At 37.2% G+C, this 12,528-nt stretch overlaps 1 protein-coding gene across 3 annotated transcripts; it reads right to left on the bottom strand.

Moving 5' to 3' along the window:
- Window positions 1-3,176: 3,176 nt before the first annotated feature.
- hsd17b1 (hydroxysteroid (17-beta) dehydrogenase 1) lies at window positions 3,177-12,240 on the bottom strand. Of its 3 annotated transcripts, XM_044361212.1 has the most exons (8): window positions 12,164-12,240; window positions 11,891-11,918; window positions 8,280-8,409; window positions 7,934-8,095; window positions 7,669-7,848; window positions 7,418-7,511; window positions 7,110-7,293; window positions 3,177-3,972 (listed from the first exon to the last, which is right to left on the bottom strand). In XM_044361212.1, the coding sequence occupies exons 1-8, from the start codon at window positions 12,187-12,189 to the stop codon at window positions 3,817-3,819; spliced, it is 960 nt and encodes a 319-aa protein (XP_044217147.1). In that variant the 5' UTR covers window positions 12,190-12,240; the 3' UTR covers window positions 3,177-3,816. The 3 variants fall into 3 exon arrangements, with proteins under 3 accessions (XP_044217147.1, XP_044217146.1, XP_044217148.1); XM_044361211.1 differs by lacking the exons at window positions 11,891-11,918; window positions 12,164-12,240 and having other exon boundaries at window positions 8,280-8,498; XM_044361213.1 differs by lacking the exons at window positions 7,669-7,848; window positions 11,891-11,918; window positions 12,164-12,240 and having other exon boundaries at window positions 8,280-8,501.
- Window positions 12,241-12,528: the final 288 nt, after the last annotated feature.

Here is a 12,528-nt window from a genome sequence, read left to right as displayed (position 1 = left end):
ATCAGTCCTGTGATGATGATAGAAGTGCAGTTATTTTAAATATTTTGTTCTTTATAGTAAATAAATAGTGCATGGTAGCTGTATAAAAATACAGCTATCATGCACAATATTATAATAAATATGTAAACATTTACCCCTGCAGGCATTGATTTATGTTAATTTACCATTATCACTGTGTTCTGTGTAAATATAATTTTGATAACAGTAACAGTAGAAAGAAAAATAATGAATTAATGAATTTGTCCAAATTAATCTTTTTCAGATCATTTCCAGTGTTTCAAAAACTCACACAGTAAAAATTATTTTCTGCAAAATGTAGAGGACTGCTCTGACTTGAATAAAAGTCTGACCATGAAACAGTTATGACATTTACCATTTAAATACATTATTATTATTGTTGTAGTTTTTATAAATTCATTTATTTTTTACTTAGCCTTTATTTAACCTGGAAAGCCTGATTGATTTTTAGCAGTGTCCACCAGGCCCAGAGTGACTTATCATTTGTAAATGACAAAGTAAGAAAATAAGAAGTAAGAAAATGTGTGTGTGTGTGTGTGTGTGTGTGTGTGTGTGTGTGTGTGTGTGTGTATATATATATATATATATATATACATATATAATTTTTGATAAGCATTATATAGTGAATGTTATTCACACAATAAATCAACAGATTCAAGACATTTATAGGGTTTATAATTCAATACATTAGATCAAATCATGCATAACAAAGTCAGAAGTGGATTTAGTGATTTGGGTGCTGCAGCTGGCAAACATCGTCTCGCTCTACTTTTCACCCTCTCTCTAACTGGGAATGTTGGTGTTGGCAGTGGTAGAAGAAGTACTCAAAACCTTCTTTTACCAACCATCTGTAGTAGTACAATGTTTTCCTCTAAAGTAGTACACAGTAAGTAAGCAATATACAGTTGCATTTTTTTAGGCACCTTTTGTAAGTTATTTCAGGGTACAATGAGTTAAAATAGTGACATAATTCAATATTTTTCATATCTAAACATCATAATAATCTATAGCTGTTTGGAGCCCTTTTAGTTGGGAGACCCAGGGAGTTACCTTGCTGAATGGTTAAGTTTGTCCCTGGTTGTAGTCCTATCTGAGCTGAGGGCTGAGGCTGCAGTCTGACCAGAGGAGGGATGTATGGAGGTCTGAGGTGAAGGACGACGACCAGAACAGTCTAGACAGACATCAGTGCGACTGAACATGATATAATAAACATGATCTGTCTGTTTATAAAACAACAGCAGTAAAAGTTTCCATATCATGTTGCACTGAAGGACTGAAGATGAGACCAGTTCAAGGAGACACAGGAGCTTTTGCTAGGCCAAATTAAAAAAGCAGACAAGCTAAATAAACATTACTAAAAGCAACTTACACAAAATAATTTTACACTATTATTATTTATTATTTTACAACAAATCAAGTGCATATTTGGTGGGATCAAACCTATGACCTCATGCTTGTGAGACAGCAATGCTATACCCCAAGTAGGTATGAACCCAGAACCTTGCTATCTAACAGGGAAAGCTGACCATTACCAGAGCTTAACCACAGAGGCAGCAGGGATCCCTGAAACATGGAGCACAAATTCCCATTTTGTTGAGGAAAAACTGATTTGCCTAAAACGAAGCTTCTAGTTCACAGATTTGAACATTATCAGATGGCAGCAGGACCAGCTGAGCCTGTGGAATCACAACATGTGTACAAACAGTGACTCCTGATCAACTAAGGTTTAGATCTCAGAAACTATAACCCCTATGGGAAATATATTTACATTTTGAGAGAGAGAGGGGAGGCGTGTGGCAACATTTTATGTGCTTGAGGAGTTATAACTGTGAGAGTGAGACGTGTTTAGGATTTTTTTTTTTCTCTGGCCTAAAAAAAATCTCTGCTCTGCACTGTGCCTGATGATGTCACACACTGGTGAGACCTGAAGACTGCTGTAAAAGCCCTCACTTTAGACTTAAATTGCTCCAAAAGTACAACTGATATCACAACACTGAATACAACTTTGAAAACTTAGTTTTGTGAACATAATTAAGTTTGAATGGGGTCTGTAGGATAAGGGATGTCCAAGCAGTTGAGCTTCAAAGTGACAAAGGTTCCAACTCAGTTAGATTATTCCGCCCATAGACTGCTATTATAAATTTTGATGTTTAAAAAAATATAAAATTGCTGGAATATGCTGGAAAACAGAAAAGTAATAGCACACATCTGCTGAATGAGCTGCACAGTTTGACATTTGAATGGTTTTTCTAGCACAAAGTATGCAGCAGTTGAAAAGACATCCAAAAAACGTAGGGACAGTGGAATAAGAAGAAGAAGAAGTAGTGGAACTAGAAAATGCAGTTTCTGAGGAAATTTTGTGTGATTGCTGAAAGCTTATTTAGACTGAATTACTGGAAGCAGAATAGTATTGAAAACTTACCAAGACTAACTAGTACTGCCCGCAGGTGGGGTCAAACCTTTGACCTCATGTTTGTAGAAGTGATGCACTGAGCTTTAATATGACACAACAAAAAGTAAGTAGTATAGATTTTTATATAGCTGTGTAAAGAAATAAGGCTTATTTTTATGAAATTAAAAGCTGAATATGGAAATCTGATTTTGCTTACAGTTTGCTGTGTCATATGTTAGCACAGTCCATAGCATTGCTTTCCTACAAAACACCAGGTCATAGGTTTGATCCCACGTGCAGGCAACATTAGTCTTCGTAGAATTTCAATACAATTCAGTTTCTAGCAATGTAGCACAATTAATTTCAGCAATCACACGCAATTTCTTTCGGAAATTGCATTTTCTAGTAATCACTGACAGTCCTTCAGCCAAAAAGATATATAAGATTACTTGTCTAAAGCATGCAAACATCCAAAATAAAGACAGATGAGAAGAGCAGAGGACAGACAGAGAATCTTCTAGGTAAAAGGATGTTTCCAAAACTGTTATACACAGTATTCTGTTTACTTCTCTTTAAAAAAATTAATAAAGTGTCTGTTCTGATTCAACGAAATATTAATGCCTTGTGACACATAACCTCTATTGCTAAAGATTCACTATTGTTTTCCACTGCTAAAGAGAGAGACATTAAGGTACAGCGCTCACGACAATCTGAACCCTGCACAGTACAACCTGCAACGAGCATAAAAAAGAAATTATTTGAGTCATTTTAGTTCATTTCAAATACTTTATTCATTTATCCCTGAACGGGTGATGTAAGGCAAGCGTTTAAGCAAACAACAGACAACATACAATATCTAATAGCATTCGCAAGTTCACATTTTACTTTCACTGCCAGTGGAGAAACTCCTGTGAGCCTGATTTTGTTTTCATTTCATGTTTTGGAATGAGGAAGTTGTCCCTGTTCGCTTATCAAAAATTACAGAAGAAAATCAGTGTTTTCGCATTAACAATAGGCCTTTTTTACAGAGGACACTCTGACATGTCACAGTGGGAAAACTTCACAGTTTACAGGGACACTTGGATAGAACATTGTTAATGTTATTAATAGCACCTGTGTTTGTCCTACTATGAAAAGTCAAAATGTGTGCTGTGAAAAAGGCCTAAAGTTTGAGCTAACAACTTCTCCAGTGAAGATATGCCTACAGGTGTAAAAGCTATTGTATCACTCAAAATATAATTCTTATCAATTACTCATTTATCAACCTATAAATTGTCTGTATTTAGATTTTTTGTGATATGGAACATGTGATAAGTGACGAACAAGAATAGAAGCAGTCAGAGAGGGGCCAGTCAGCACCTAAAGTAACGGCTTGGCTGAGAGCAAAACGTGCAAACATGGAAAAGTTATTTTTCCTCAGCTGAGAAAATCTGTTTGCTCATGGCAGTGATGTACTGCAAGCCGTCTGGTTCTGTGATCTTCAGTTTGGTAAGAGGTGGCACGACACCGCTGGTGAAGTATCTGAATGCAGGGCTGGGTGACTGGATGCCATCTAGAAATACCTTGGAGACAAAAACAAACACGCCCCAGCGGCTAGATGTAGAGGTGCTCGTATACTGACACACTGACTTCATAAATACTTGCTGTGATAAACTCATTTTATATCAGTAGAAGAATAAACTAATAGTAGGAAAATGAAAGTCCAGCATTCAAAAATGTGTTTTATGTATGTAGGTATCAACAGAAAAATGTAATTTAAGTACTTAATATGCAGAATGGTTCCTGTTGGTGTTACATTATTACATTATTAGATGACTATTATTGACATATTTACATGTATGCAGAATTTTAATGTTGTGGTTGGTTGAAGTGGAACTACTTTATATACTATTGTGTACATTAATCATTAGTCTCTGAAATATGGCGCAGTACAGGTTCAAATTATCTTAAAATGGAAGTGCTCAGATTAAGTTCCTCAGATTGTACCTGAATAAATATACTTAGGTTCCATCACGGCTCTATATAGATGCAAATCTGGAATTGTGCAATCTATGCATATTCATTTTAAAGGAGGAATTGAAACTCATGCTCAATGCGGCAGCTGGTGAACATTTTTTTCATATATTTTGATTTCAGATAGCTGGCCAGAGATATTGATTCAGACTGGTGTGAAAGGATTATAATAGTCTGTAAACCAACATTTAGACTTCCCTCATACACCTTGAATTGTTTCATGGGAACATTTTAGTGTTCTAAGATGCTCTTTAGATGCTTTTTAGTATTCTTTTCCACACTAAAAACAATTCCAGAGAAAATACTGAATTCTTATAATTTGGGGGATTTCTTTTTGGAAAAAGTTATACGCTTATATACAGAATTATGTGTCAATCTTCGGACAAAATGCGCAATAATTACCTTTTGTCCAAAAATACTGGCATCAATAACAGCCTTTAAACACCCAAATTATCTAAACTATGTGAAAAAGAGGTAGTGGTGTGCTCGAGGACTGTCTTGATCATATAAAACTCAAGAAAAATGCAGGTGCTCTTGAAGATAAGAGTCATCACATGGAAGGAAAAAACAAACGTCAGGCACTCATGTGTGGAGCAGGAATGGAAAAACTCAGGGATTAAGTTAAAAACCCTTTATTTAGTCTTCATCAGGGTACAAGGGTGAACAAACAACAGGCAATCATTTTATAAACTTGGCAGGGGGTGTCACCCAATCCTGATTATTGAGTGTTCTTCCTGTTTTCAGATCAGTAAATGTCTTTGTTTGAATCACATTTGAACAGTGCTTGCATGTGTTAATAAAACACTTGAAAGTACCCGAGGGCCTCTTTAACCACATGTCCTCTTTATGTGCTGGTAGATAACTGTGTACCAGTTTCTCTTTTACGGTAGGAGCTGGTTTGTAGGATATAACTGGTGGTTCTGGGAAAATTGCTCTCAGGTTAGGGTCACCTTTTAAGATAGGCCAATAGGAATGAATGATATGTTTAATTTTCTGAGATTTAGTGCTATAACGCGTGATAAAAAATTAATTGGAGGAATCCCTCTCTTGTTTGTCAGACTTGCACAATAGATTGCTGTGGTTTACATGTCGGACTTTTTCTAAGGCAGTGGAAATAATATGTGGCTTATTACACCTTTCCTTGAGTCACTCTGATAGGCTTTTGGCCTGCTTCTCAAAGTCAGAGTCACAAATCCGCCTGACTCTTTGAAACTGTCCATAAAGGATATATCTTTTTTTGATGTGGAGGGTGGAAGGAATGATAATGAAGAAGAGAATTTCGATCTGTTTTTTTGCTAAATAAAGTGGTATGTAAACCATTGTCATCATCTTTATAAATAGTGAGATCCAAGAAATGTATTTTTTCTTTAGAGTATTCCATGTTTAGTCTTATATTTGCATTGGTAGAATTTAAATAATCATGGAAGGATCATAGTTCAGTCTCACTACCTGAAAAATGTAAGTAAATATCATCAATAAATCGACAATAGAATTTGATCTTGTCAAAAAAAATATTCTTTTGAGGGTATAAATGAATTCTTCCTCCCAAAGACCCAAGAATAAACATGCATACTCTGGAGCAAAGCTCGCTCCCATACAAGTACCTTTACATTGTTTGAATATTTTGTCTTGAAATAAAAATACATTATTATTGAGGACCCACTCCATGAGTTCCAGAAGAAAAGCAGTGGGGGACATAGTTTCCTGCCTGCAAGATAAATAGTATTTACTTGCACGTATGCCCTCTGAATGCACAATATTGGTGTACAAAGATTCTACATCAAGAGTTACTAGATAAGTATCTTCAACTTCACCAATTACTGACAGCTTGAAAATTAAACATATCATTCATTCCAATTGGCCTATCTTAAAAGGTGACCCTAACCTGAGAGCAATTTTCCCAGAACCACCAGTTATATCCTACAAACCAGCTCCTACCATAAAAGAAAAACTGGTACACAGTTATCTACCAGCACATAAAGAGGACATGTGGTTAAAGAGGCCTTTGGGTACTTTCAAGTGTTTTATTAACACATGCAAGCATTGTTCAAATGTGATTCAAACAAAGACATTTACTGATCTGAAAACAGGAAGAAAGTACAATCAGAGAGACTTTATTAACTGTAACACTACTTTTGTTGTATACCGTCTCACATGCCCATGTAACTGTTTTTATATAAGACGCACCAAAAGACGCCTTAAGGACAGACTTTCAGAACACAAATATGCGATCAGAAACCAGAATGTGGACTACCCCATGGCCACACACGTCAAAGAGGTACATAATAGTAATGATTCCTTGTTGAGGATAGAGGGTTTAGAATTATTAAAGACGTCCATCAGGGGCGGCGATTGTTTACGCAGACTTCTCCAAAGGGAATTTTTTTTGATTTTCGAACTTGATGCAATGGTATATCCTGGTTTAAACGTGCTATTTTAAACATGGCTTCTCATTGTGATCCATTTGCTGTCAAACACCTGCATTCACTCAATAAATAATCAGGATTGGGTGACACCCTCTGCCAAGTTTATAAAATGATTGCCTGTTGTTTGTTCACCCTTGTACCCTGATGAAGACCTTTATGGTTGAAACCGGTCGTTTTTTTTAATTGTAAGTAGCCATGTTATCTAAAGTATATTTAAAACATTAAGTTAACCAATGATCTTCTATAGACATGCAACATACCTTTACAATGTCCTCAGTATCCTGTGCTGCGTTTTGGAAAACGGAGCCACAATGCTGCAGGTATTTTTCATACAGGCTGACCGTGTGGGTATCAACCTGTTGGAGAGATGTGTCCCCGAGCTCCGCCTTCTGCAGGTTGACCAGGAAGTCAGTGTTGACTGGACCACACTCAATGAGACTCACACTGAAGGATAAAGCATCCAGTCAATGGTCTCCTCTTAATCAACATTTATGAGAAAGAGAGACGGACTAAACATTCAACAGTCTTTAAACAACAAAAACAAGGTGCAGAAGACCTTCAAACTCACTGGATATTGAAGTGCTGCAGGAGGACAGCCAAACTCTCACATGCTCCCTCTATTGCAAATTTACTGGCACAGTACACCTCATTAAAAGGGAGACCTGTGACAGAGCAAGAAGTGCCAAGATGGGTTATTTTGGAAATTTCATGCACGGCAGCAAGCATCATGATTTCCATCAAACCATCACAAAAACTGCACATGCGGAACACGTGTGGACATTCAGTTACAGTTACTGCTCAACCATTGGCTCGTCTCACCATGAAGCCCTCCAGTGCTGCCAGTGACCAGAATGCGGCCCTGACCCTGAGCCTTCATCTCAGGCAGGAAGGCCTGAATAGTCTGGATGGTACCCAGGAGGTTGACCTCCAGAATATGCCTCATCGAGTCCAAGGACTGGATCTCCAGAGGCCCCATCAAACCCACACCAGCGTTACACACTGCATGCACCGAAGGAAAGCCCATTAACACACACAAATTACAGTCCTAATCAGAACACACTGACACGAGATCGCACTCACATACCCAGGATGTCCACTCGTTTCTCCACAACCCTGTCCCTCGCATCCAGGATGGACTGCTGGTCGGTCACATCCATCTGGAGTATGTCCAAAGTGTCCTTGTGCAGGCCTTTCACACACTCTAAAAGACGCTCCTTCTTGGCCAGATTTCTCATTGTGGCATACACTAAACAGACAGGGACACACACACTGGACTCAAATGTTTTATCAAAGACGAAAAAAAACAACATTCAAATTATCTGTTGCAGAATATACGTGGAAAGGAAGTCAGATGGATTGCAGTGTCTTTTAGAAGACACCTTTGCACATAAGGAATAAAAGAAGCCTCTCTGATGGGTAGCTCTAGTTACCTTTGTATGTTTTGTCCGGGTCGGAGGCGAGCCGGACAGCCAGGCTGAGACCGATCCCCGAGGAGCAGCCTGTGATCAACACCACCTTCTTGTCCATGGAGTCTGGACCATCAACTTGTATCGAGAGCAGCTGGAACAAATAGAAGACAGACACCTTGAAATGAGCCAGAGGATAAGATAGAGGCATGGGAAAACTCTTCTGTGTTTTCATATGTTTTGCCATTGCAAGGCCAATTAATCCTATCTTCCAGTTATCAGCTAGTCCTCCCACTTTTTCTCATGTCCTTGTTAGTAAAGTTTTTTTTTTTCCCCTTGAGACATGGAAAAAAACCATGGACGTCTTGTTACATAAAGGATCAATAACAGTGTAAATGTATTGTTGTAGGTGCATACAGGCTTTCTGTGACTGCTGTGAGGTGGCATGGCCTTATGTATTTCAGTTAGTTATCTTTATAAATAAACTAGATTTGACATTGTGTACCAGGTTTTTCTAGGAATTGTCATTATTTTCAAAAGCACATTTCATATGACAGGCATAGACTCAATGTGCTTCAAGATCAAAAGCAAAAATAAAAACAAATGGGATCATACATGACAAAAACATATAAGATAAGAGCATATAAGATAAGAAGGTATTACATATATAAAAACATATAAGATAAGAGGGTATAATTATTATTATTATTATTAAAAAAGGAATAATAATAATAATAATAATACTGATTTAAAGATAAAGTTTTAGCCATTAACCACATACTTTAAACCTAATTAAAAACGGGCAAAAAAGAGATGTTTTTAATCTACTTTTAAAAGAAGAGACCGTTGTAGCAGACCTGAGTTCATGTGGTAGACTAGGACCATAATCACTGAAGGCACCATAAGCTGGTTTAGAATTTATTCTAGGTATAATTAGGAAACCTTTGCTTGATGATCTACGGGATCTGTCCAGTGTGACTCAGTGGGCATGTTAACAACGTAGGAAGGAGCTATTCATAGATTCAAAAACAATAAGAAGTATTTTAAAATCAATTCTGTGTTTTACTGGGAGCTTTACTGGAAGAGAAGATAAAATAGGCGTGATGTGTTCAAACCTTTTGGTTTGTACAGTACAATGTACTGTATCTTTATGTCCTTTGAATTGCGCTGGTGACATTAGCACCAGATGGCAGCAAAACATCACAATATCAATCCTACAGCCACGCTGACCTCTGAGTTCTCCAATGACCACATCAAGACAATAAGGCTGGAAATAGTCAGCAAGAAGCACAATGGGTCTGAGTTCAAGGGATCTAGGAGGGAAATAGCTGTGTGTTGTTCTCATAAGAACTGTGAGTTGTTCTCACATCTCTGATTTGGTGATTTGCATTCTTTTCCCAGGCTTGTGTTTGTTATTTCAGATAAGTCTAATATAAGGCCGGTCATTCACTGATGCCATCAAGCTCTGTTTGTTTTGATGAAAGTAATCAGGCCATACAGCAATGCCTTTAATATGATTTAAATGTGACACAATAATCTCAATTCAAAGATCTACTTATTCTGACCTTTTTAACATCTTCATCAGCTGATGAAAGCTCAGAAAAAGTAAGTGGACCTTTAAATCAAGAGTATTTTCATCACACACACAGTTTCCAAGGTCAAGAATGAACTTCAAAAGGGTTTAAATGGTGTTAAAATAGTCTTTCAGACAGGAGAGAAAGGTCTGACATGTCGTTGATTTCAGGATGCGGAGTGTGAAGTGTTAAACTAAGATACTTTTCAGTGTCTAAATTAATCTTGTTAAGTCTTTTCATCTTTGAGCACAATCATTTGGATTGAAGCATTTCACTGGACTATTCAGATATACTGCCACCTGACAGCAAAAGATAACTGTTTTTTAACATGCATATCAATCTAAATATTAAATAATAATATTAAAGAGTGCCGGAGTCGCATTAAATGATGGTACATGATGAGCATATAAAGCAACTTCTGTTCATAAGAGCAATGCTATGAGGAGAAATGATCTAAGCAGGTATTAAACCCAGAACCTTGCTATATAACGGGGAAAGCTGATTGTTACCAGAGCTTAACCACAGAGACAGCGGGGATCCCTGAAACACGGAGAACAAATTCACATTTTGTTGAGGAAAAAATGATTTGCCTAAAATGAGGCTTCTAGCTCAGAGATTTGAACATTATTAGATGGCAGCAGGACCAGCTGAGCCTGTGGAATCACAACATGTGTACAAAGTGTTTGAAGGAAGAGAGAATCTGTAAGTTTAAGAAACGGGAGACTGAGGAGAGGTTTAGATCTCAAAAACTATACATATATATAACTATATATTATTATTATTATATTTTGAGAAAGAGGAGGCTTGTGGCGACATAAGGTACAGGATGATATTTAAGGTATGATATGTGCTTGAGGAGTTAAAACTGTGGGAACAAGAGTGTTTAGAATTGTTTTTTCTGGTCTAAAAATATCTCCAGCTCTCCCGTCTGCCTGATCACGACACACTGTGAGATCTGAAGACTGCTGTAAAAGCTCTCACTTTAGACGTAAACTGCTGCAAAAGTACAAAAGGTATCACAACACAGAATACAACTTTGAAAATTCAAAGTTTTGTGAACGTTTTAAAGTTTGAATGGGGTCTGTAGGATAAGGGATGTCTGAGCAGTTGAGTCTCAAAGTGACAAATATTCCAACTCAGTTTGACAATTCCTCCCATTATAAATTTTGATGTTTAAAAATTAATATAAAACTGCTGGAATATGCTAGAAAACAGAAAAATGATAGCACACATCTGTTGAATGAGCTGCACAGTTTGACATTTGAATGGTTTTTCTTGCACAAAGTATGCAGCAGTTGAAAAGGTCCAAAAAAGTAGGGAAAGTGGAATAAGAAGAAGAAGTAGCAGAACAATAAAGGGAGAAGAACAATAAAGATTGTGTGATTGCTGAATGCAGGATTACAAGAGTTGTGCTTTGCTCCCTCAGTACCAGCACAACTCATTACTGGACTCCTGCATTCAACTCCAGAAGCAAATCAGATTGCTTTTAGTTCTAGCGTTTGGTAACTATTTATACATTGTTTTCCAACAACACTGCATGTGGTTTCTGTTAACCAATATCATAATGCATTAACTTTGAAGTGTCTGTAAAGATCCATAATCCAAACACGTTGTGATGTCCTGTCAGTATGACATGAAATATTTACCTCACCACATACAATATGTGAACTATCAAACCAAAGAAAAGCTTCTCACAAATTCAAATTTCAGTACCATAACTGGCAATCTGATTTGTGTAAACATTATAGCTCTTGAAGAAAAAGGGTTTAAAAAGTGTTCAAACATCTACAAATCAGCAAACTTCAGGCACTTACATGTAGAAGACTTGTGGAGTTTTAATAGTCAGATAACACCTGAGCCTCATCTCCTGATGATAGTGATCTGCCACGTTTGAAACTGCTAGTTTTTTAAATTTATTTATGAACAAGCCATGTAACCAAAACTCCACTCCTGCTCTTCTGAGAGTCTGAAGTTTGCTATTAATCTTTTTCTCTATATCTCAGAAAGCATGCAATGTACATCTAAAAGACAGACTTCACAAAACACACAGAAAAGTCTTACCATCGCTTGTTCCAAGCCTTCACATTTCCTGGAGTGAAGAAGGGGGAAAAAAAAGAAGAGACCTTGTCGATTTCTTGAATCCCCTCTTGTGACAGTCAGATAAAAAAAAACATGGGAAGCATCAGGAAATCCTTTATAGTCTCCACCACCCTCTGAGTCTCACAGGGGTGACTACTGGGTACAGATCTCATCATGCACTTTCCTCACACTGTATTTCCACTAGAGGTTCAGAAACCATTAAGTGAAAGTGAAAAGGAAGGACATGAGTCTTACCTCTCAGAGCTAGCCCTGAGTTTCATTCACATCGCTCACTCACTTGCACCATTCAGTGTCTATAAGAGAACACAGGAAAAGGAGAAATAAGACCTTTAAAACTCTCCAATATTACTATCAGCCGTTTATCCCCCCCGATCCAATAAAAATCAATCAACATCTAATAAAGATCTTTATTTCAGATTTTAAATAGATTTACAAACCATAAGAAAAAAAGAAAATATAAACAAGAAAAAAACAAACAAAAAAAAAAAAAAACATCAAGTGATCGTCAAAATATCCACATGTGCATATCAAGGTAGAGATTGTAAACAGTCCTTTGAAGCCGGGCGAAGCCAGAAAGTGAGACTCCCCGGGGTCAGGTT

The sequence above is a fragment of the Thunnus albacares genome, chromosome 9, assembly GCF_914725855.1.
Source record: "Thunnus albacares chromosome 9, fThuAlb1.1, whole genome shotgun sequence".
In the NCBI taxonomy this organism is placed as follows: domain Eukaryota; kingdom Metazoa; phylum Chordata; class Actinopteri; order Scombriformes; family Scombridae; genus Thunnus; species Thunnus albacares.
The sequence above is the reverse complement of the archived record's forward strand: the minus strand, read 5'-3'. Positions and strand labels throughout refer to the sequence as shown.

Bases quoted from the DNA above. Each gene is read 5' to 3' on its own strand.
- hsd17b1 (XM_044361211.1), bottom strand. From the start codon at position 8,490: ATGAAAACACAGAAGAGTTTTCCCATGCCTCTATCTTATCCTCTGGCT. The intron at 7,849-7,933 runs GTATGTGAGTGC...CGGTGCATGCAG, and splicing joins GAAACGAGTGGACATCCTGG to TGTGTAACGCTGGTGTGGGT. The intron at 7,294-7,417 runs GTGAGTTTGAAG...TTTATCCTTCAG, and splicing joins CTGCAGCACTTCAATATCCA to TGTGAGTCTCATTGAGTGTG.